The sequence below is a fragment of the Hyperoodon ampullatus genome, assembly GCF_949752795.1.
Source record: "Hyperoodon ampullatus genome assembly, chromosome: 4".
Classification (NCBI taxonomy): domain Eukaryota; kingdom Metazoa; phylum Chordata; class Mammalia; order Artiodactyla; family Ziphiidae; genus Hyperoodon; species Hyperoodon ampullatus.
Window position 1 is genome coordinate 14,190,450 of NC_136917.1, and position 25,217 is coordinate 14,215,666.

The window sequence follows — 25,217 nt, forward strand, 5'->3', positions numbered from 1 at the left end:
TTTCCTGGGAGCAAGAGGGCTTAAACCATTAATTCATTTCTCTTTTCTTTCTAGTTATGGATATAACAGACATCATCAAGGGGAAAGCAGAGAGTGATGAAGAAAAGCAGCACTTCATCCCTTTTCACCCGTGAGAGATTTCCCATTTCTTTCCATTCTCTGAAACCACATCCTTTCTGATTGAGGGCCACACAAAAGCAGGGTGAACTGATTCCCTGAGTTGATGATAGCCCAGGTAGGACCTCCCAGGAGGAGGGCAGGTTGAGAATGATGGTCTCAGTGCTGAGGCATTCAAAACCAAGCAGCTTATACAAAGAAGTATTAAAAATCAACCATAAGAAAATAACCCAATTTAAAAATGGGCCAAAGACCTTAACAGACACCTTACCAAAGTAGATATACAAATGGCAAATAAGCACATGAAAAGATGTTCCGCATCAAATGTCATCAGGGAAATGCAAATTAAAACAACAATGAGATAACTACTACATACCCATCAGAGTGGCCAAAATCCAGAACACTAACAACACCAAAATCCTGGTGAGGATGTGGAGCAACAGATATTCTTACACATTGCTGGTGGGAATGCAAAATGGTACAGCTACTTTGGAAGACAGTTTGTTGGTTTCTTATAAAATTAAACATACTCTTACCATATGATCCAACAATCATGCTTCTTGGTATTTACTCAAAGAATTTGAAAACATGTCCACACAAAAACCTGCACACAAATGTTTATAGCAGCTTTATTCATAATTGCCCAAACTTGGAAGCAACCAAGATGTCCTTCAGTAGGTGAATGGATAAATAAACCGTGGTACATTCAAGACAATGGAATACCATTCAGAACTAAGAAGAAATGAGCTATTAAACCACGAAAAGACATGGAGGAACCTTAATTGTATATTACAAGTGAAAGAAGCCAATCTGAGAAGGCTACATACTGTATGATTTCAACTATATAACTAACATTCTGGAAAAGGCAAAACTATGGAGACAGCAAAGAGATGAGTAGTTATCAGGAGTGTGGGAGGGATGGACCTATGTTATTATATATTTGTGCTATTTGTCCCAACCTATTGAATGTACACCACCAAGATTGAACCCTTAGATAAACTATGAATTTGGGGTGAAAAAAAAAACCCAACCAGCTTCTCACCTATTCGTTCATCAGATGGTATTTATTCAACGGACTTTGACTGAAGGCTGGCAGAGGGCCGGGCATTGTGCCAGGCGTGGGGGGATGAGCTGGGGAACAAGGTGGCCCTGTCTTCCTGAAGCTTATGTTTAGATGCAGAATTAAATGAACAAAAGATTAAGTATGACAGGGACCACGAAGCTGTGAAGCAGCAGTGTATCAGGAGCATATAACAGGAAATCAGAACCTAATTCTTGCGGCTAGAAATATCCATGACTTTAGAGGAGGGTAGTGAGTAGGGTGAATATCCTTTCTTTGACCTAAAACAAGTTTGAGAAAGCAGGACCCCCAGTTTGAGAACTTTGTCCTTGTTTGTCTAAGGAGGATGGTGTTTTGTTACAGATAATGAGGTCAGTGACTCTAAGTCATGTGATTAGGACTTAGCATGAGCAGCTAAAGCCTTTTCTACCTTGCTGAGCAGATACTCATTTTGAGGGCTTGGGAATCCTTCCTTTTTAAGAATCTTCCTAGGAATAAAAATGGCCTCTACTTGTAGCATTGGTATTCCCCAAATTTCAGAGCCATGTTGCTTTGTGAAAAAGAGAGATGTGCTTCTTGATGGCAGGTACACTCTCTGAGCTGACATGGGCAGGCTCACTTTTCACCTAAGGTGTATGGAGGGGTTGGGCAGCTTTCTGGAGCTCCTGGAACCACAAGGTAGGGACTCCATGAGGGTACCACGCAAGTATTTTGTGCTCTCTTTTCCTTTCTAGGGTGACAGCTGAGAATGACTTCCTGCACAGCCTGCTGGGCAAAGTCACAGCCTCCAAGGGAGACAGCGGAGGGCAAGGTAGAGTGCCAACAGGCCAAGTGGGCTGGGCCTGACTTCAGCTTGAGATCCCTTGATTCTGTGGCAAACAGATCAAACTCCTAAACCCTGGGAAACACAGCCTTCCTTCCAGACGGACCATTGTGAGGAATGGGGGATTGTGATCTACAGAGCTGGAAATCTCTAAATGGGAAGCAGAAGGAGGCATGTCCTAGTGCCTGAAGGAAGAAGGGAATTGGTATAGCCTATCTCCTATGTGTCAGGCACTGTAAAATGTTTCCTTGTTCAATTTCATCCTTCCCACGGTCCTGTGAGATAGATGATATCAAACCCACTTTACAAAGTCTGGGTTTAGAGGGGTGCAATGATTTGACAGAAGCTGACCCTGCTAGAAGTAACCTGTGGGATTTAAGTGGGAGGTGTCTTGCTCCAGAGCCCCTCTGCATCCTGCCTTGCATCCTCCCCCGGGGCTGGGTCACTGCATCTGTGGCCGCTTGTCTCTGCTTCCATGGTCTCCTCCAGAGAGAGACCAAGGGGAGAGATGATGGGAGGGTGAGGCTAAGGGAACACCTTTAAGTTGACTCTTCACCATGAGTGTTCCCTTCCAGGCCTCTGGGTGACCATAAAGATGCTTGTGGGTGACATCATTCAGATCCGCAAGGACTACCCACACCTGGTGGACAGGACCACCGTGGTGGCCAGGAAGCTGGGCTTCCCGGAGATCATCATGCCAGGTTCTCCTTCCCCCTGGGCGGGGCTGGGGGTGGTCTAGCTGGTGTGATCCATTTTCTTTTTAAAGAGTCAACTGCTTCTTTTCTACTGCTTTTCTCTATTTCTCTCTCTGAAGGTAACCACTGAAAACAATTGTTGTATATCCAAAAATCTTCTATGCATTCACATAATAAACACAAACACATAAATATACACACATGCACCCCCACACAAATGGGAATCACACTTCATATACTTTATATACCATTACTTATTATACTTTACATAGCGTTCTGCAGCTCACTTCTCACTTAATAATTTATCATGGACATCCTTTCCACTTTACTACACGTGGAATAATTTCACTCCTTCTGGGGTGAATACTGACATTCTCTTAAATTGCTAAGCTATTTTTTTATTACCAGAAGAGTCCACGCTCATTGTAAAATGTCCAAAGGGCATGAAAAAGTTTAAAGTGAAACCTTAAAAGCTCTCTCAAATCTTTGTCTCCAGAAGTAACCACGATATGTATTTTCCAAATGTGAATGTAATGAAAGAAAGTAAATGGGACTGCGTGATAACACTCTTTTGAAACTTCCCTCTTTGCCTTAAACTTGAGTCTAGGACTTGTGTCCATAACCACTCTCGCTGACTTACCCCTTTCCACAGTCGCATGGTGGTCCACTGGTGGTGTAATTTATCTATGCCTGCTTTACTGAGACATCAGTCCCTTGTGCATTTCCCTGTAGGGTTTTCAGCTCCCACCCCCCCATTCCTGAAGACCCTCCACACCTTGTCCCTCACCCCATCCGTGTTCCTTGGACACAGAAAGTCATTCTGTCTGCTTCTGCACAGTAAGAGATCTGCGGAGGGAACCGTCTGTGGTGGTTATTCACGCACCAAGATCAATCCAATTGGAGTTTGCCTTTGCCTTCCCAGAAGGTGTCACTAGAGCATGAAAATTCAATGATTTTTAATGGAGAAAAAAATACGGCCAGCCGTGACCATCCTGCCTCCCTTTTTGCAACTAATTTCCTACTGTTCCTCCATCCTCTCGTTACCTACTGCTCCAGCCTCCCTGATGAAGTAAAAATGCTTTTCCAAATTGTTCTGATTTTACCTCCATGAACAGACAAGCTGTGGCACTTGCACCAGCTCCCCAGCTCCCCGCGCCCTCTAGTCAGTGCCTCTCCCCTGCTACACAGACTCCAACTGTTGTCTCTCTCCCTGTGCCACAGGGGACGTCAGGAACGACATCTACATCACTCTCTTACAAGGTGACTTTGACAAGTACAACAAGACCACTCAGAGGAATGTGGAAGTGATCATGTGTGTGTGCACGGAGGATGGCAAAACGCTTCCTGTAAGGGACCCTCTGCTGTTGCTCCGGGTGACAGGGCTCCCCTGGGGTGCCTCTGTCCATAAAGATGTTCATTTCCCGTTCCCGATCCCGCTCTCTAAACGCCAGGGGCCTGCAGGGTGGTGTTGGGTAAGGTGATGTACACCTTTAGAGCTTGGCTGGCACAGTAGCCTGTAATAAGACCTGGTGGTGTTCTTTCTTCACACCAAAGCGGTTGGCTTTTCATTGTCTGTCCCTTTCCTTTCATGACCTCGCCTCCTTTGTTTTTGCCTGGCACCTCAGTTTATAGGTTAGCTTTTCACAGTTAACATGTTGTTCTCATCGAAACCTGAGCTGGTTGATTCAGGCAAAATTCCATGGCAAGAAAAAGGATCAATACAGAGCCTTGGGTTGGTGTGAAGACTCAGGATGTCCTCAAAACAGACATTCCCAACACTTGATCTAACTCCCTAGCACTCAGCCAGACATCCTGGTGGAAAGCCTTATCCGTAAATTGGTCTCTAGAGGGCCAGCAGAGTGAATTCAAGAATGCAAAGCATATTGCTGTATTCATACAGCATATGTCCTGTACAATATTTGTCATGTGTGTTTACATTTATTTACTTAGATTTCCTTTAAGGTTGTCAGCAGCTGTGTCCAGTGTGTGGGAGGGTTTTGCTTCTCAATTTCTCCTTTCAGAGTACTTAGCTGAAAATAAAATCAGCTCTCAGCAGAAGTTTCAGCGTGGGCAGATATTCCTCTTAGGCCGCAGTAGGTGATCAGATAGCACAGGAGGGTAGGGGTGTGAATATTGATAGATCTTCTGCTTTAGCCTGGGGGCCTGGAGCTCAGGCAGATTTTGCTACCCTCTACCTACGAATAACTAGCATTCACAGAGGCATTGCTACATACCAGGCACTGTGATAAGTATGATGCATTACTGTTATTTTCCCCATTTTTACAAAGGGGGAAACTAAACCTTTGTCAAGTGAAACAACTTTCCCAGGGTCATAAAGTTAGTATATGGCAGAGATGGGGTTTGATTTCAGGTTCCAGTCCCGCTTATTAAACACTTCACTCTAATGCCTGTACATTAAAAAAAATCCTCCAATTTATTTCTCATTTAAAAAATGAGGCTAATAACCACTCCCATCAAATTCTGGGAAGATTCGTAATTATTTTTTAAATTTAAAGAAATCGCAATTACCTTTTTGTTCGAAAAGACTGGTCCCATTAATTAATATCTAGTTGAGCAAAATCCAAGGATTTAACGTAATCCTCTTTTTGTTGGATTTTGAAACTTTTCTGAAAAATAAAATAAGTAAGAAACACTTTGCTCAAAGAAACACAAAGGAAGAGCAGAGGGTTTTTATCTAAAAGGGAAATTGGGTTTCACAAATGTATAGACCATGCTTTGAAGTCATTTTTATCCAACTACCTGTTGGAGAACTTTTTAACCTCAGCCTCATTTTTTAAAACACTGATGTGCTTGCCTTCGACGCTGCCGAAGGACAAATTAGAAGGAACAGTTAATGGGAAAGCAGACCTCTTATCTCGTTTCTGAACCATTTGTACTTCCGACGCTGCCATCCTTTCGTGTCACACCCAACCAGGCTGAACAGACACACTTATCAAAGATGAATATATAGGCAGGAATTTGGGGGCAGAAATGGAGAGGTAACTGTGGGGCACAGTGATAATTTGCAGTTTCATCTATGAGGGAAGTTAGGGGGAGTTCAGTTGACTGACTATTGCAAATTGCTAAGGAAGCCTGTGGGAGGCTTGTCTTTCTCTACTTGCAGAAATAAATATTACTGCCTGATTAAGTGTCAGGCAGCACACTTAAACGTTCCTGTTTGATGTTGGTGGGAACAGTCCCCTTTAGGGGTATTGATTTGTCCTCCTGCTCCTAGGAAGAGCAGGGTCGGAGGATAGAGTAGGTTAGATAGACTTGTCCTTGGCTCACTTTGGGGTCTCAACGACCTTGCTCAGGATGACCCATAGCAGAGAAGCTAATAGGCTGGGCTCTGAGATCAAACTGACAGCAGTCAAATCCCACCCTCCCCTCCTATTAGCTGTGTGATCTTGGGCAAGTTTACATGTCTATGAAAGAGGAATAATAATCTCTTCCTTGTGGGGTTGCTGTTTATACAAAATGGTAGGTGTAAGGCACCTGGTATGTAGTAAATACTCAGCAACAGGAAGGAGGTAACATTTAGGAAAAGCAGACCAACTTCAGGAAAGGATCTGAGGGGGTCAAACAGACAATCCAGCGGGGATACCTAAAGCAAGTTCAAGAAGTAAAAATGCTCAGATGCAGGGCTGAGAAACCTCTGCTCTTCTGAGACCAGCCAGTTTACAGGGCTGGAGGTAGGGCATGGGGGGCAGTGCTGTGTAGTGGTTAAGACATGACCTCTGGGGCCAGGCATCCAGGCCGAAAGCCCAGCTCAGCCCGGATTAGCAGGATGACCTGGAGCGAATTACATAATCTCTCTACGCCTAGGAGACTCTGTCTGAAAATGAGACCAGCAGTGGCACCTTACTCTTGTGAATGCCACCTGAAGTAATTGACATAACGGGTGTTCATTGAAGTTCACTATTACCAGAAAGGTAGAGCCGTCGCAGGCTTGGTTACTGCCTCGTGGACACCAACTGGCATCTTCCCATGATAAGAGCAACCTTGTCAGCCTAAAGCACTTCCTGGCTCTCGAAATGCGTTCACACCCCTGGTGTCATTTATTCCTCAGATGATTCCTACGAGGTAAACAAGACCTGTGTTTGGAGCCGGATTTTTCCTCCTGCTGAAGTGTGTCCACCAAGGCCAAGTCGGCATTAAAGTTTCCAGGCTTCCTTCTACTGACCTGAAGCCAATTAGGGGCCCTTGTTGTTAACAGGGAGCCATGGGGGTGGGCAATGGGGAAAATTACTGAGTAGGTTCACTGGAGACAAGCACAAATCTATATTTTCCCAAAAACCGGCCCTGTCCCTGGTCACAGTGCTCTTTCTACACACCCAGCGACATTTGGTTTTATCTCTGAAGTGTTGAGAGGGAGGGAGCTGTCTTAGGTCTTTCTCAGAATAATACTGAGACTGTTTTCTCCAGCTTTAGGCAATCAAAAATTTTCATCATCAAGATAGTTTTGTGGGATTCAGCTGCATGCTGTACAGCAGCTTTACTTTCACCAGAGATACATGTGTATTTTCAGTTTTTATGAGCTATGTGGGATTCAGCTGAGCTACAGAAATGCTAAGCCCATCATTGTCACTAGATATAAATCTTAGGAGGCTGGAAGCCATCTAGGTTGTTACAGCGGGAACACTGGGCAAAGAGTTAGAGGGTCTGAGATGTAGTCCGGGCGTTGGTACCTTTTGGGGCAAGTGACGTAACCTCTCAAGGTCTCAGTTTACTCAATTTTGAAATGGGGATAATGACGGTAATCATCAGAGGTGGTTGTGAGGAGTGAATTAAGTGAGGCAGTTCGTGTAAAGGGCTTAGCATAATGCTGGACACAAAGCACTCTCTAAATGGTTAGGACAACTTTGGAAGCATGTTTTTAGTTCAGCACCCCAAGAAGTTCTGAAAGGCTCCATACCATTGAAAATTAAGAGAGTTGTATGTCTTCCCTCATTTGCAGTTCCCTGGTTGTCCTTGTTTTTTCAGAGATAAGTTTTGAAAGGATGCTGTAGCCTTATTTTCAAATGGGTTTGATCTGGCCATATGTAGCATCAGTCAATATTGAAACTGAACTCATTCTTTCCCTATAGCTCAGAAGTACAGAGGGACAGAATTATCCTTCCCACAGCTTAGCTTGCTTTCCCAGGGGCCCAGAGTGGCCAGCTTTGGTCCTTCAGCCTGGTGGGGAATCCACTGGAGAATCTGATGGAATCTAGTGAGAGTCATGGATTCTCTCACCATAAAAGTGCCCAGAGGCACACAGTTTTGTAGTTTGGGGGCTTGGGGCTGCAAAACCAATCCTCATGTCCCTAGATCTCTAAAGACTTGAGGTTGCAATCTCTTGTTCTGGTATAAAAACCGAACTTAGGCCCCTTTAGATCTTGTTTTGGGGCCAAACAACTGGAATGAACACAGAGGTAGAATTAGGGGTTGGCATACTCTATTGCAAGGTAATTCTTTGTTACTCTGAGGGTGATTTCTTAAGAATAAATATCCTATGTAGATATGCTTGCTCTGTGCTCACTCTCTCTCAGAATGTCCTTCCTGTGTTTCTGCTCAAAGCCAACTTGGAACCTTTCTTCAAGATCTTCAACTGTCATTACCTCCAAGAAATATTCCCTGAGTCTTTAGGGGACACTGAAGTGTCCTTTCTCTGTGCTCCATAGTATTATATAGTCAGTCCTCTGTACCTGCAGGTTCTGCATCTGCAGGTGCAGAAGTTTGACTGTACTACACTGTTTACACTGTTTTATATAAGGGACGTGAGCATCTGTGGATTTTTTTTTTTTAATCAGTGGCAGGGAAGGGAGGGCCCTGGAACCAAGCCCCTGTGGATACCAAGGGACAACTGGATACATATATGTCATCACTTCACATTGCCTAGTGATTTGTCTGCTCATATAATGATTCCTACACCACACTGTGAGCCCTCATGTCAGGTTTACTCTCTGACTCATGCCCGTATCCCAGTGCTTAGCATGGGCCTGGTACCTGGAAGATGCTCCCTAACTGTGGGCTCCTTTAGCCCCCTCTGCCCATGTGTCTGTCTGAAACCCAAGCTCCCTCTCCTTGCCCAGCTCCCGCCAGCACCTGGGTGTGTTAGCATCAGAAATCCATCAGAACGGGCTGCTGCTTGGCTGATCTGAGCCTGTTTGGTAACTTTGTGCAATTCAGATGTAGGAAGCAAATAGAATTAATAAGACTGGCAGCGCACAGCAACTCCAAGGCTGGTTACCATTGACAATAGGGCAGCCACGTCAGCTCCTACTGCGCTCCAGTGGTTTCCAGAATGCAAGTAATAGAATTTCTATAGTTAAGCAGCTGTCGCTCCCAGGGCTGGGCACATTCATGTATAAATCCGTAATGTAGAAGGGTACCTGGCAGAAGGCTTAAAGAAGGCAGGGTTATCCCAGGCCCTGTGGCCAGCCTTGGCCTCGGGACCAAAATTGCCCAAGCATAGAAAATGGCAATTCTATAGTGTTTTCTCTCTTTTCATTTTTCTTGGTTCAGAATGCAATTTGCGTGGGAGCTGGGGACAAACCTATGAATGAATATCGGTCCGTCGTGTACTATCAAGTCAAACAGCCACGGTGGATGGAAACAGTCAAGGTAATAATAATAATGATGATGATGATAATAGTTGGGGAACTCTAAGACTCCCTAAGATCTGAAACAGTAGCCTAGCATGTCTCTGGTGGTGTGTCAGGCAGTGGAAATAGTGGCCCAGTGGGTGAATGCCCGGTTCTCTTGATCACCCTTCACCGGCCCAGCAGCTAGCCACCATGGCATTGTCAGATGATCTTGTGGACTGTGCCCAAGCCATCAAGTTGTGTCGTTCTGCTCAGCAGTGAGGAGTGACAGAGCTTGGGAGCAAATGTGAGGCTATAAAAAGCTATTTAATGCCTGGTAGATACCCCGTTGGGAGGGTACCTCAGATGGAAGTGGCATTAACCACAAATATTTGCATTACCAGATTGTCACACTAAAGTAGAAGGGAATATCGTGCATTGGAAGTGGAGTTTGGAATTAATTTAGTGGACAGTGAAGCTTGATCACAGCTTCAAATGTCTCTGCCTTGTAATTAATAGCAGTCTTCACTCACTCTGTGCTCTGAACCCAAACTGAAGATATTCATAAGACTTCCCTTTCAGAGGTAGCTCTTCAAACCTCAGTGGTTCTTGCGTTGTCACCTATATTCCTGTTTTCCTCAGTGGGTCTCCCTGTACTCACTCTCTTAAAAGTGATGACCTACCCAACTTTGGAGTCAGAGAGCTGTTGGACCAGGTTGTTTTCTCTTCTCTGTGCTCTCTTGTACCCCAGTTATATCTCTTTGCTAGCCCTCATCACATGGTGATAATTATGTGTTGCCCTGTGTGGGCCATGAGCTCTTTGAGTGGGACTCTGCCTTACGTCAGCATGGCCCATGCTTCACATGATTGTAGCTTATAGTATTGATTCAGTATGCAGTGAAAGAATGAATTGGACAACAGCTGCCCATGTGACTCTCAGTTCTTGTGCTCTGAGACACACAAACAAGTGGTGGACCTCTTTGGGCTCAAATTTCATTTTCTGGAGCAGAAAGTATCCGCAGAAAATCTGAGTGGTTTTCTCACAGGTAGCTAAGCTTCTCTGTCTGGGCCTGAATTGTATAATACAGGGATTGCTGTGGGGCTTTGGGAGGTGGGATAGTCCAGAGACAGGCCAAAAGCACCTCAGTCAAGGGTACAGCAGACCACTCACTGGACAGTGAAACTGGGTGACCAAGGGGTGATTGTCTTGGCCCAGTGTCCTTGGAGGAAAAACCAAAGATGGGAATGAGGCCTAGGATTTTCCCGAATATGATTGGATTCAAGCATTTTTATTAATTTACATAAATGACAGTCCCCCAGCAAGCCCCCTAATGGGCACTGTTAATTTTCTAAGCCCTGCTGCAACTGCCCAAACTCCTAGAGTGTGTAAGGAAAAGGTGCACTGTGCAGTTTGCAGTGCATTAAATCCTGCGCTAAAGTTATGTGACTTTTATATCAATTTGGGGAGATTCATTTTTCCTCACTATAATTTACAGATCTCTTTTCATTGGCTGGGAATGCAATTTGCCAAATGGATTACATTTGGTACTTTATTTTCTCTTCATAGCCAGTTCTTATGTAATGTATTTACAGTTCATCAGGCTTGATGGCTGGGTAATAAATCAGCACGCAGCACTCTAAGTTAAATGGTCAGGCTGCCTTTTGCGGGGGGTGGGACGGGGTGGAGTGGGGAGGGCTCTTTAACTCATTGTCTCCTGAGCTCTGGTTTCTGCCTATTGAGGTGGCTGTCCCTATCGAAGACATGCAGAGGATCCACCTGCGATTCATGTTTCGACATCGGTCGTCTCTCGAATGTGAGTGCCCAACCAAATGGCATCTCTGCAAAACCCCTAAGGGGAGAGGAGTGGGATCATTGGGTGGCCCAAGTATCATTTTTTTCCCCCTGACCTCAACAATGCTATTTTCAGCTAAGGATAAAGGAGAAAAGAACTTTGCCATGTCCTATGTGAAGCTGATGAAGGAAGATGGGACCACTCTGCATGACGGATGCCATGACTTGGTTGTCCTAAAGGTACCGTGAGCTGGGATGAACTCTGCAGTGGGGAGCATGCAGGAAGTGAAGGGGAGATGACAGGATGGCTTGGTAATTAAGAGCAGGGACCTCAGAGTCACACACATAGGGGCTTCCCAGGTGTGAGGCCTTGTACAAAGTCTTAACTTCTCTGGGCCTCCGTGTCCTCATCTGTGAGCTCTCAGTGAGTAATTGTGAGGATTATATGAGTCAGTGCATGTAAACATGACATTGATGGGTACATGGAATTCTCAGTAAATGGAAGGTTATTGTTACATGCAGAGTGGACTTTGACTCTGTTAAGACACCTGTGGGATGTACAGAAGACCAGCAAGAAATACTTGAGAGATTCCTCACTGTAGCTAATGGAAAAAATACCACAATTTAGGGTCCCGATCCTGCTGTTGACTAAATTGGAGTCATCTCACATGTCTTGCTGAGTCTCTGTTTCCTTTTCCTTAAGTGGTGATGGCCATGTTTATGACCATAAGATGACCCACGCAAAAGGAACATGTAAAAGGGTATAGATGGCAACTGCTGTTATTTTTACGTCATGAGACTTGCACTGTTCTCTAGAAGTGGGGAAGTATTTTCCTGATCTTATATGCGTGCTTTCCCACAACCACTCCTGTGACAGTGGCGTGTCTCTGGCTAGCCCCTGGCTGGAGGCAAAGGGTATGGCTGTGAAACGGGGCAAGCCCAAGTGGTCAGCACAGGGATCAAACCCTTGCCTTTGACTTTCTCAGCACTGGAGGCTGGAGTTGCCCTTTTGCCTGTGGTCTGCATGGCAAACACAGCCTCACCAAAGCTTCATAACATGCTACTACTCTTCTCTGAGTCTCTTTGGCTTTTCCAGGACACCGCTTTTCCTTCTGTACAGGCTCTGTTTTCTCATTTTTGACGCATCAAGGTAGTTCTTGGTTTAAAAGGTTGTGAACTCACTGGGGGCAGAGTCCCAGCTGCAGTCAGTTTTCAATTTAGTCACCCTCCTTAAGCCTCAGTTTCCTCATCTGTAAACTGGAGATGATAACAGTATACACAACAGTAACAACTGTTGTGAGGCTTAAATGACATGAACTACGGCATACAGAGCACTTAGTGCAGCATCTAGTGCAGAGTAAGGGCTCAGTACATGTTGACTGCTGTAATGCCTACCTCTAGTCATTCATTTCAGCATGCCAAGGGACTTATGTGTCTGTCATTTTACTAAGTGTTCTATATGCATTATGCCATCTAGTCTGCTCCAGATTTCTAGAATTAGGTAATATGATTAATTCTCAGTTGAATCATGAGAAGAACGAGACACAGAGAGACCAAGGAATGTATCCAAATGACACAGGCATGTAAATGGTAGAAGAGGGTCTAAATACCATCACTTTCGGAATCTAGTGCCTTTGCTGTTAACTTCTTCTTTAAGCTGATTCCTTATCCTGCTGGTGGGCTTGTTTGTGTTAAGATCTTATAAAACTTAGAATGAATTAAAATATCCTGTTTGCGAATCTTCAGTTCCCTCTGTGCCATTAATGAAGTCCACAGAGCCTTCAGGTGGTTGATCAACCCCTTTCCCATTAACGTAACCTTGGGTTCTTGCCTATTTTGTGGAAAAACAGCCCTACCTTACCAGCTGATGTTCACTGCTCCTCTTACGATGTCCCTCACTGTTGCTGATCCTCTCTACCTACAGTGTGTAATCTGGCCACTGCAAACTCTATGTAGCATTGGGTGCATACCCTTGGCTTGGGGAAGTAACCAAGGTGTTGTTTCCAGGGGGACAGCAAGAAGATGGAGGATGCCAGTGCTTACCTGACTCTTCCTTCTTACCGACACCATGTGGAAAACAAGGGGGCTACCTTGAGTCGAAGCTCCAGCAGTGTTGGGGGGCTCTCTGTCAGCTCCCGGGATGTATTCTCCATTTCTACGCTGGTGTGCTCCACAAAGCTCACCCAGAATGGTATCGGAAACATTGATAGCTCTGTGTGTGTGTGTGTGTGTGTGTGTGTGTGTGTGTGTGTTTATGTGTGGGCAGGACAGGGGAGGTCCTGATACAGACAGTTTAGACCAGTAATAGTAATTCTGCTTGTCTGGACTCTATTTTAGTGGGTTTGCTGGGTTTGCTGAAGTGGCGTATGAAGCCACAACTGCTACAGGAGAATTTAGAAAAACTGAAGATTGTCGATGGAGAAGAAGTAGTAAAGGTCAGTGGGGCTTCATTTTGCCTGTATGCATCCACCAGTGACAGAGCTTTAAATCATGGGTGGCTTCAGGGGAGAGATGAAGTGCTGAGGGAGATAGGACAACTTTGCTTCTGACAATGGGATACAGTGTCCCAAGTCGGCATTAGAAGCCTTTATTGGTAAATCTGGGGGATGATAAGGTTCAGTGATGCTGAATCTTGAGCAGGAGAAAAGTATGGTTGTGCTCAGTCTCTGGAAATAGATCAACTTTGGTGTAGATCCCAGTACAACTGCTTGCCAACTTTATGGGATAGTATTATCAATATGACATATTTTGCAGGGTTGTGAGCATTCAAGATGATAAATATTTAAAAATTAACTCCGCAAGTCTCTTACACATAATGCACAATAATTGAACTAACACTTATGAAAATGTACAAAGTTCAACAAATAGTAACTATTATTTATTTTTGTTGTTGTAAGTTGCTATAGTAGTATGAGCTCTTAGTATTATCTACATGTTGCTGTTAGAAATAAAAAGTATTCTTGGTCTCTGCTGCTTCGAGAATGTTATGTAGTAAACATGAGGAAAGGAAAGACATCAGAGCTCACGTTTTAGGTGAAACAAGCAGAAAACAATGCAAATGTCAGACATATTGTTGTGTCCACATGGTGGTGGAGAATATAGTGTCTGAAGCGCAGATCTAATGAAAGCAACTGTCTCTCCAGCACTGTGAACTGGGACAAGTGTTTCCCAGAGGTCCTGGTGATCTTGTTTCCATTGGGAACCTGGTACAGCTAGAAACTCTGAGATTGAACATCCTTATGTAGTAGCTCTGTGTTTCGACTATAGGAAATATTGACCCATCTCTTAGGAGGGAAGGGTATCAAATTTTAGTGAATTGCCCATACAGGGAGAAGCAATGGTCGAATTTCCAGATCAGTGCTTTAACTGTGCACTGTTGACCCACCTACCTGGTTCAACAATGGCAGGGAAATTCCCCAGACATCCTTTTATAAGGCCTGTCACCTTTGGCAGCCTGGAAAAGTCATCTGAAAGGGCATTCTGTTGTCTCCCTTTTGCATTCTTTTTTTCTTTTTTTTAGAAAAAAATCATCATTGATGTATACTCTACATATAGTAACATATGTATGGAGCACTTATCTTAAGAGTACAGTTCAGTGTATTTTTACACATGTACACAACTGTGTACCCACCACCTAGGTCAAGATACAGAACATTTTTAGCATTGCAGTAGGTTCCCTCTTACCCCTTCTCTGTTAGTAACCTATTCGGGGGTAACCACTAAGCTGACTACCATCATTATAGATAGGGTTTTTGCCTGTTCTTGAATTTCATAAAAAGAGAGTGGTAATGAATAAACATTTCTGTGTCTGACTTATCTTACCCTGCACAATGCTCACAAGAGTTATATTCGTCATTGCACGTTGAAGTAGTCTGCTCTTTTTTTTATTGCTGTGGAGTATTCTATAATGTGAAAATGCCACCCTATACTTATCCACTCTGCTGAAGATGGGACAACTGGGCTGCTCCAAGTTCTGGCTCTTGTGAGTAAAGTACCTGGCCCTCCTGAACGTGGCACATGGTGGATGTGTGCCCTCATTCTCTTGGGTAAGCACTGATGAGTGGGACTGCTGGGTCACCTACACTCTTTCTTACAAGACCTTCATTATTTTTCCCAGTTTCTCCAGGATACTCTGGATGCCCTCTTCAACATCATGATGGAACATTCTCAAAGTAATGAGTATGACATCCTCGTCTTTGATGCTTTGGTAAGAGAGAGGGGGCCAGTGTTTAGTGACATTAGGCATTAACGTGTGTCTCACTGTGAGAACACAGAGAACTTATGGCCCACATGGCCCTTTTCATGAATTTTTTGGAGGCATTGTAACATTTGGCAACCAGACCAATGAACGAGTTGCTGTTTCCCTTCGTTTGCTTCGAGTTCATTTGAAAGGATGGGCAGGGTGATTAAAAGGGGAGTGTTTAAGTGCTGATGGTGGATTGGCCCTGGTTGAAAGTACATGAAGCTGGATACCGTGAATAGTCGCTTTGGCTTTCCATGAATGCGGGGAGTGAGTCCTTGGCCAGGCTGTAAAGCACCCAAAATGTTTCCTAACCCTTTTTTTACCTTCCTCCTGCTCAGTCTCCAACTCAGCAGTTGTTACACTCCTCCTGCCCACCCCAGAACATTTTAGAGGGGGTGGTACACCAGGCAGATCTGTCTCCTTTCCACCTTTCGAAATGGTCTGTTCTTCCTCTTGTCCCAACTCACATCTTCTCAATGTCATGTCAAAATAAACATTAAAAAAATCTGCATTAAGGTATCAGTGACCAATAAAGTATGAATGTGTCAACCCTTTGTGTCAGTGACATTTACATTTTTATAGAGCTTACTTGGAGACAGCTGTGACTTAATTCAGTGCTTCCCAAGAGGGCCTCCTAGAAAGCTGTGTCTAAGGAAAAATACTTCCTGACGAAAAGATCCTTTGATTAAAGAACTTAGGGAAGTGTTGACCATTGCATGACTCTCTTGGAGATTTACAATGCACATAAGCATATGGAAGACTCTGATAAGGCCTGCAATAAAGAAGGCAGTCTAAGGTTTTGATAACTTGAGATTTCTCAAGCTTATCTGATCGTGAAACCCTTTAGCATACTTCGTGAAATACTTTTGAGGAGGGGTACTACCTTAATGAAAAGGACTGAAGCTATATTAGTGACCTAATTCCTGGGCAAAAGAATTTGATAGGGATTCAGTTATGCCATGTGAATACAGCTTCCTGTCCTGGGTCTGCCCACAAAACACTGATTCCTTGCTTCTTCCTCAAGATCTACATAATAGGACTCATTGCCGACCGGAAATTCCAGCATTTCAACACCGTTCTGGAGGCTTACATTCAACAGCATTTCAGTGCTACCCTAGCTTACAAGTAAGTAACTGTGTACTTCCTGCTTGCCCTGCCAGGATGCCTAGGGCACAAAAATTTGAGTAGTTTCTTTTGGTCACCAGCCTGTGTGAATTCTACCTTTTTTGACGAAACCCAATCTGGCTGTGTTATTTGGATTAAATAAAAATATGCAAACTCATAGGTTGGTATGAATATTTTATGGTGGCAGAAGTACATGGAAGTGTTTGCTCATTCGTTCATTCATTTAGTCAGTCAGTCCGTCAGCTATCATTTATTGAACAGCTACTTGCGATACACACTGGGATTCAAAGGCTAGAGAGAAGGAAGTGCATATGACAGGTAGCTCAGTACAGCTTGTGTATAGAGAACTGAGAGTTAGAGATCAGAGATGATGCTGGAAAAGTTGGTGGAGGCCCATTTGTGAAGGGACCTGGAAAAGCAGGCCAAGTAGTTCGAAGTCTACCCTGCTGGTAATAAAGAAACATGGTCAGTTTCCAGGCAACCGAGTTCCATGATATTACAAGAACATTTTCTGTGGGAAGAAGAAGCTGAAAAGAACATTATCACCACCATCATCCCTCCTCACATCCTCACTGTGACTAGTTTTCCCAGTCAAAAGATTTTTTTCTCACTACTTTTTCCTTTGCTGGCTTTTTATGGACAGGAAATACTTATTCACTCCCTGTATTAAACATATATTTTTAGGCAGAGTTATTTTTATGGTGTAAATGACTAAGTGAGCTTGGCTATACCATCACCTCTAACCTTTGATTGAATGCCTTATAATTTAGTAAACAAACTAATTACCATGCTGTGGGCTGAAAAGAGATGTATTTTGAAAATATAATCCCTTATTCAGGAAATTGATGATGGTGCTGAAGACTTACTTGGATACCTCCAGCAGAGGAGAGCAATGTGAGCCAATTTTAAGAACGCTGAAAGCTTTGGAATATGTGTTCAAGTTCATTGTTCGGTCAAGGACATTATTTTCACAGTGAGTACTAGTTATGTAAGAGTGATTGATTAGCTCTGCAATTCCTCTGGGGTACAGCAGTATTGTGCCATTGGAGAGACTCTTACAAAATTATAACCAGCTGCTGATCAAAAACAGCTTAAAATTCCAACTTAGAGAGTTATGAATAGGTAATAATTGTTCCAAGTTCATTTGGGGAAAAAAAGAAGAAATCTTCATATGTTGAAGAGTTATGTCTTCTCCAGTGACTATGATTTGTGATTTGAGGCTCTTCTGCATTTCATCTAACATTCTTCATTTGATTTGAGATATGATGAAAACCTTCCAGGAATCTGTATTCCATGGGGATGGGGAAGCAGAACTCAGAGAATTTGACATTTATTTGGCTCTAGGAGGATGCACATGACAGATGAGCGGGTATTTGCAGCTGATCCTCCTGTCCGTGAAATCCTAGTGGCCAGAAAGTGAGCTGACATTTTAGAGCACCTTAGAGATTTGATATTCGATGGTCAGCATCACAGAGGTTAGCTACCCGTTTAAAAGGCTTTAGAGGTGGAGTCATTCCAATGCACCCTGCAAAATAACAATTTATGTGTCTCCTGGCTACAAGGCAGAGTTAGGCAGGGAATTGGTTGTGTGTGTGACCAGGTTGGTTGTGTGTGACGGGAAATAAGAAGCATACAGGAAATGTATTGTCCGGATTCTTATCGGTGCAAAGGAAGAGCATGCAGCTCAAGCTGACTCGGGGAAATAGGACTTTATTTTATTTCACATTATTGAAAAATCTTGGGGGTGCTTAGCCTTCGGTATGGCTGGATCCAGATGCTTAGTATCGTTCGGATAGTCTCTGTCTCTCTAGATCTTGGGTCTGCTCTCCTTTTGTTGGCTGCCTTCTGAGGCAAGTTTTCCAATGGGGAAGGCACTGGGAAACTCAGATTCATATTCTACCAGCTTAAGCAACTCTAGGTTCCCTGTTGTTCGACCAAAATCCTATGCCAAGAACTATCTTGGGTCATGTGCTAAGGTCTTAAACAGTGTGACCAGGGGAATGAATATGCAGATTGTGTACTTATGGTCACACGTTCCCCTCTGGAGCCATGGGTCAGGTCAGCAAGTTATGGTATGAACTTGTTTACTTGAAGGGATGGTTTCTCAAAAAAAAAAAAAAAGTAGAAGTCCGTAAATCATCATTCTGATCAAGACATTGGATGAGTTATGAAAGCTTCATACTCAGAGGCAGCTGAAATGGGTAATTATTTGAGATTCTCCTTTGTAGGAGAATTCTTTGATATTTCAGTTGATGAATAGAAAGAAGTGAGTGTCTTGAACCATGTCACAAAACATATGTCACTTAGGCTATTCTAAAGGTGAAATACCTGTTTCGATTCCTCTCTTTTGTCAGATAGTCAAGGCAGAGACTGTGTATTGAAGTCTTAGGGGTATTCTTGAACTTGAAAGAATATTTGAATTATTTGAAAACCAGTAAGAGACAATTATGGGTCTTCCTAAGAGTTGAACTCTTGGAGAGGTTCAAGGATTCAAACGTTGTAATTCCAGATTAGGCAATGATATCTTATCCCATCTCCAAGCGAGAACTTCATATCTACAAGAACATATCTTTTCCATGTATCATATCTTATGCCTCAGTTTGTCCTTTTAATTTATTTCTCTTCCCTCCCTCCGCCCATTCCTTATTTCTTTCCTTCCTCCCTCCCTCTCTTCCTTTCCTTCCTTCCTTCCTTCCTTCCTCCTTGTCTTACCTCTCTTAGTCTTTGTCTCTTTCCTCCACTGGAACAAAGAGCATTTGTACATCTGCTTTCTTCTTTTCTACCTGAGGGCATGTCATCTTGCAGTGCCCCCAGCTCTTCATTCAGTAAACATTCAGTGCTGCGGGAACTCTAAGTGAGTTTTGGCTTCTTAAGGAGTGGGATAATCTGTTATTCTCTTATGTACCCCCAGCATAGCATATATAGAACATCACTGACACTCAAGAATGCTTGTTGGATGAAGTGCATTCTGGGGCCTAGGAGAAGTCATTTGGTCAGAGGAGATGTCTTGAAGGTAATCCAGACATAAGCTTGAATCCTTTCTCATGATCAGAAATATAGGCTGACCTGCAAGGAGTGCCGAGGGAAGGTAGTAGGTCTTGTTCACTCTAGAATCTTTCACAATGGGTTCTCTTCAGTGGAGCCTCAGGGACATTGGGAAGTGATGGTAGTATTACCCCAAACTAGAAGGGAATTTTACTTGGGAATGGAAGATAGACGTTTCAGTGCTTTGAGATTTCTAAGCCAGCTGGTGGGAAATTGTAATATAATTATTGCTTTGGGAGCTTGTTGTGTCTGTTATTGTGTTTCCGTTTCCTGTTATTCCTTTGTCTTTCCTCGTGTGCATAGTTACAGCGGATCCAGTTCCCGTTAATTGTTCCCTGCCATTTTTTCTTTGGGCGTGCTGCACATGAGCATTTACAAGGGCTAGGGATTTTCCTGTATCAATACGCAGGATGCACTTGGGTAAGAGAGGAAGAAAACTTGTTGAGAAGGATTGGAACTTTTTTTTTTAACATCTTTATTGGAGTATGATTGCTTTACAATAGTGTGCCAGTTTCTGCTATATAACAAAGTGAGTCAGCTATACGTATACATGTATCCCCATATCCCCTCCCTCTTGCATCTCCATCCCACCCTCCCTATCCCACACCTCTGGGTGGTCACAGAGCACCTAGCTGATCTCCCTGTGCTATGCAGCTGCTTCCCACTAGCTATCTGTTTTACATTTGGTAGTGTATATATGTCCATGCCACTCTCTCACTTTGTCCCAGCTTACCCTTCCCCATCCCTGTGCCCTTAAGTCCATTCTCTACGTGTGCATCTTTATTCCTGTTCTGCCCCTAGGTTCTTCAGAACCATTTTTTTTCTTTAGATTCCATATATATGTGTTAGCATACAGTATTTCTTTTTCTCTTTCTGACTTACTTCACTCTGTATGACAGACTCTAGGTCCATCCACCTCACTACAAATAACTCAATTTTGTTTCTTTTTATGGCTGAGTAATATTCCATTGTATATCTGTGCCACATCTTCTTTATCCATTCGTCTGTTGATGGACACTTAGGTTTCTTCCACATCCTGGCTACTGTAAATAAGGCTTCAATGAACGTTGTGGTACATGACTCTTTTTGAATTATGGTTTTCTCAGGGTATATGCCCAGTAGTGGGATTGCTGGGTCATATGGTAGTTCTATTTTTAGTGTTTTAAGGAACCTCCATACTGTTCTCCATAGTGACTGTATCAATTTACATTCCCACCAACAGTATAAGAGGGTTCCCTTTTCTCCACACCCTCTCCAGCATTTATTGTTTCTAGATTTTTCTGATGATGCCCACACCTCACTGGTGTGAGGTGATACCTCATTGTAGTTTTGATTTGCATTTCTCTAATGATTAGTGATGGTGAACATCCTTTCATGTGTTTGTTGGCAATCTGTATATCTTCTTTGGAGAAATGTCTATTTAGGTCTTCTGCCCATTTTTGGATTGGGTTGTTTGATTTTTTGATATTGAGCTGCACGAGCTGCTTGTAAATTTTGAAGATTAATCCTTTGTCAGTTGCCTCATTTACAAATATTTTCTCCCATTCTGAGGGTTGTCTTTTCGTCTTGTTTATGGTTTCCTTTGCTGTGCAAAAGCTTTGAAGTTTCATTAGGTCCCATTTGTTTATTTTTATTTTTATTTCCATTTCTCTAGGAGGTGGATCCAAAAGGATCTTGCTGTGATTTATGTCATAGAGTGTTCTGCCTATGTTTTCCTCTAAGAGTTTGATAGTGTCTGGCCTTACATTTAGGTCTTTAATCCATTTTGAGTTTATTTTGGTGTAGGGTGTTAGGGAGTGTTCTAATTTCATTCTTTTCCAAGTAGCTGTCCAGTTTTCCCAGCACCACTTATTGAAGAGGCTGTCTTTTCTCCACTGTATATCCTTGCCTCCTTTATCAAAGATAAGGTGACCATATGTGCGTGGGTTTATCTCTGGGCTTTCTGTCCTGTTCCATTGATTCTGTATTGCTGTTTTTGTGCCAGTACCATGCTGTCTTGGTTACTGTAGCTTTGTAGTGTAGTTTGAAGCCAAGGAGCCTGATTCTTCCATCTCTGTTTTTCTTTTTCAAGATTGCTTTGGCTATTCAAGGTCTTTTGTGTTTCCATACAAATTGTGAAATTTTTTGTTCTAGTTCTGTGAAAAATGCCGTTGGTTGTGGGTTTGTTTTTTTTTTTGTTTTTTTTTTGGTGGTACGCAGGCCTCTCACTGTTGTGGCCTCTCGCGTTGCAGAGCACAGGCTCTGGATCCGCAGGCTCAGCGTCCATGACTCACGGGCCAAGACGCTCCGCGGCATGTGGGATCTTCCCGGACCAGGGCACGAACCCGTGTCCTCTGCATCAGCAGGCAGACTCTCAACCACTGCGCCACCAGGGAAGCCCCATTGGTTGTTTGACAGCGATTGCATTGAATCTGTAGATTGCTTTGGGTAGTATAGTCATTTTCACAATGTTGATTCTTCCAATTCAAGAACATGGTATATCTCTCCATCTGTTTGTATCATCTTTAATTTCTTTCATCAGGGTCTTATAATTTTCTGCATACAGGTCTTTTATCTCCCTAGGTAGGTTTATTCCTAGGTATTTTATTCTTTTTGTTACAGTGGTAAGTGGGAGTGTTTCCTTAATTTCTCTTTCAGATTTTTCGTCGTTAGTGTATAGAAATTTAAGAGATTTCTGTGCATTTATTCTGTACGGGATTGGAATTTTTGTAAGAATCATTCATTTCTGTCACATAGCCAAAGAAAATGATTTTCCTGTCCCCTCTTCTTATGTCAGTAGCTCCTGAGTCAAAGTCTGTACAGATGTCTCTGGGCACATACCTGTACCATAGTTGCAATGGCAGCTGGCAGAGCAGGTTTGAGCTTCTGTCATAGGGAGGCAGGCTTCAAAATATGGGGAATTCTAATTTGTCGGAAGTGAGTCCAAAAGATGCTGAGTGGCCATAAATATGACCCATATCCACTGGGCTTTTCTAGATTGACTGAGCCCCTGGGAGGTATACAGCATAGTGAGGAACATTCAGAAGGAGCTGAAGTGATTATGTTCTAGGCATTGAGTTTCTTTATAAACCCCCTTGCAGTGCCTTTTATCCTGAACCTCAGACAACCAGCTGAGCTGGTCCCCAAGGTTTCTGAGCCTGTGGAATTACTCAGAGTCTGTGGTAGTCCATGCTTCCCTGATCCATGTGGTGCACAGTTCAGGAAGAGCTCCCCTGCCTGCTGGCCAGGCACATAGTAAGGAGACTGCAGAGCTTCTGTCAGGATGACTTCCCGAATGAGAGACGATCCAGAGCTCTGTCCTGCAATAATAGCGTTTGCTCCTGCTTGTCTGTGTTCCTTGTAAATCTTGGTGCTGCCGTAGGCTGGAGTATAGGGGACAGTGTGGGGCATGGTTATGTTCACACTGTACTGGGCAGTGTTGGCTCAGTGATGGTCAGTGCTCACACTGGACACTTCCTGTCCCTGTCAGCACCTGGCTTAGTGAGTGACCTAACCTCTCTGAGCCTCAGGTTCCCCACCCATGAATGAGGATAAACCAGCTTTTAGTGTTTTGATGGTGAAATGAGGTTACAGGTACAAAGCTTCCATGTAGTGTCTGATATTTTTTCTGTGAGCAAAATAAATCTGTTAGCTGTTATCATGTTTTCACCTAGGAGAGACAGAAAGGGTACTTGTTTCAAAAACTCAGATTAGAAAGAGAAAGTTTTAGTGTCTTGATTGATGCTCACAATCTGGCTTACTGTTCATGCTGTACAAAACATTTCTTGCTCTCTATTTTTTAGGAGGACGGGACACCTTTACCAGGTGTCTGTGCATTTAGAGGACCTCAATGTAGGGAATTTTTATGGCTGCATGAATTCACCTGGGTCTGCTGCTGGCCCACTGCATGGGCCCTGCTTTTGTCTGTGGCTCCCACTTCCCCTGTGTGTGTGTGGTCAGGCCCCTGTGGCCCAAGAAGCTGTGTACCCAGCTCTCCCTCTGTTCCCTGCTTGCTCTGCCTGTCTTGTCTTTGGCCTCATGCCTTCTGCCCTTGTTACAGTCCTGCTTAGCTCTTGCTTCCCCTCCTTCTCCATGTTATCCCTCTCCTGGGGCTGCTCTGCCATCACACGCTTCTCCTTGGCCACACTCATCCACATCTTTTGCTTGCGAGTCGGTCAGCTCAGGGGGTAAAGGCACTGTCTCTGGAGCGAGGCTACTTGGGTTTGAATTCTGCCTTTGAATCCTATCACTACCAGTTACGAAGGTTTATGACCTTGGGCAGATTATTTAATCTGCCCAAAGCTCAGTTTCCTTGTGTGTAAAACAGGCAAGTATGGAACAAGCCTTGCAGGGTGGTCGTGCAGACTCACTGAGCTAATGGACATCAGGCATGTGGCACAGTGCCTGTCACATAGCGAGTGCCCACGGTTAGGATGTCCTGCTAAGTGCATTTCACTCATTATCTCCATCAGCCTTCACAAAAGTGCGGTGGAGACCCTCGTCTCCTGACTTCACCTCCTCCTACTCCTGTCTCACTCTGTGCCAGCCTCACAGGCCTCCTTGCTGTGACTCAAATTCCCGGTGCAGGGCCTTTGCACCCCTTCCCAGACAACTGCTTGCTCACCCACTCGCCTCTTTTACAGCTTTATTCAAACTTCTCCTTCCTTCCCTTATGTACAGTGGCAACCCCTGCCCCGGCGCTTCTTTTTTTGGTTTGTTTTTTTGTTATTATATATCATGCTTTTAATACAAACTTAAAAAAATCTGGAACAATATAAACTGTACAGATTTGATCAATCTTTTTGTTTTGTTTTTAAACTAAATCTAAATTTTAAACTAAACACACCAATGTTCCATTCCAAAATATTGCACAACATTCTGAATACAAAACGCTTGATTGTATTCCTCCTTCACTAAAGAAAACAAATTCATTACCCTGCCGCCCCACCCCCCAGCTCCTCTCCATGTTACCTCAGTGCCCCCCTTCCCACGCGCAGGAGTCAAACTAGAGAATCTACAGCTCACTGCATTGAGAAAAAGACGTCATTCTGGACTAAAAGTTTACGTTCCTTACAAGACGATCCACCTTTTGATTTGTTCCTGGGAAAGAGGGCTAGACAGAGGTTGGGGAAAGGGGAGAAGTGGATCTTATTCTCCCCTGCTTTTATTTTAAAGTTTGTTTTTCCTGAAAAAATATCTTTCTCTCCTCTTAAGAAAAAATCTTGAGAAGAAAACAATTATGTTTTTTACGTTAGAAATATACATATACTCTATATACCTCTTACATTTTACAAATGTAGCAAATTATTCAAAACAAACGGACACCAAAAAATGTAAAAAGTTAAAAAAAAGTTTTCCTTTGAAACCAGGTAAATTAGTGCAGATTTTTGTTTTGTTTTCTTAAAAATAAAATAAAATTGAAGCAAAAATACCTAGATTTGAGACGGACAGACTAAAGTGGGCCCAAGAGCCCAGCACAGGAGTCATGCTCCTGATCACACATTTTTCTTTGTATTTCAAAAGACCCTAAGGGGTTGGTCTCCCCCTCCCTGTCTGTGGTGAGGAACAAGCCGACCAGGGTGTGGTGGGTGCCTGAGTGCGGGGCATAAGGCAGCATCCAGCCTTTCCCAGAGAGCAGCCTGGGCCTGTCACCTGGCCCCTGGCACTTCTGATTGCCCTCCCGTTCACTCTGCTTTCTGTCATTTTTCCTCCCCATGGAACTAATCACATGTTAACATACAATAATAAGTTATGACATTTTAGCGCTCTCCC

At 43.6% G+C, this 25,217-nt stretch overlaps 1 protein-coding gene across 1 annotated transcript in view; it reads left to right on the plus strand.

Moving 5' to 3' along the window:
* The window catches only part of DOCK2 (dedicator of cytokinesis 2), a gene marked incomplete at both ends in the record, with an annotated part of 408,698 nt that overhangs the window by 53,507 nt on the left and 329,974 nt on the right, over positions 1-25,217 (plus strand). The window contains 12 exons of the mRNA XM_079702106.1: positions 55-130; positions 1,912-1,988; positions 2,576-2,701; positions 3,917-4,041; positions 9,203-9,301; positions 11,003-11,075; positions 11,190-11,293; positions 13,061-13,244; positions 13,391-13,488; positions 15,171-15,260; positions 16,321-16,421; positions 17,260-17,394. Of these exons, the coding sequence (XP_079558232.1) occupies positions 55-130; positions 1,912-1,988; positions 2,576-2,701; positions 3,917-4,041; positions 9,203-9,301; positions 11,003-11,075; positions 11,190-11,293; positions 13,061-13,244; positions 13,391-13,488; positions 15,171-15,260; positions 16,321-16,421; positions 17,260-17,394 (1,288 nt within the window). The remainder of the gene's footprint in view (positions 1-54; positions 131-1,911; positions 1,989-2,575; positions 2,702-3,916; positions 4,042-9,202; positions 9,302-11,002; positions 11,076-11,189; positions 11,294-13,060; positions 13,245-13,390; positions 13,489-15,170; positions 15,261-16,320; positions 16,422-17,259; positions 17,395-25,217) is intronic.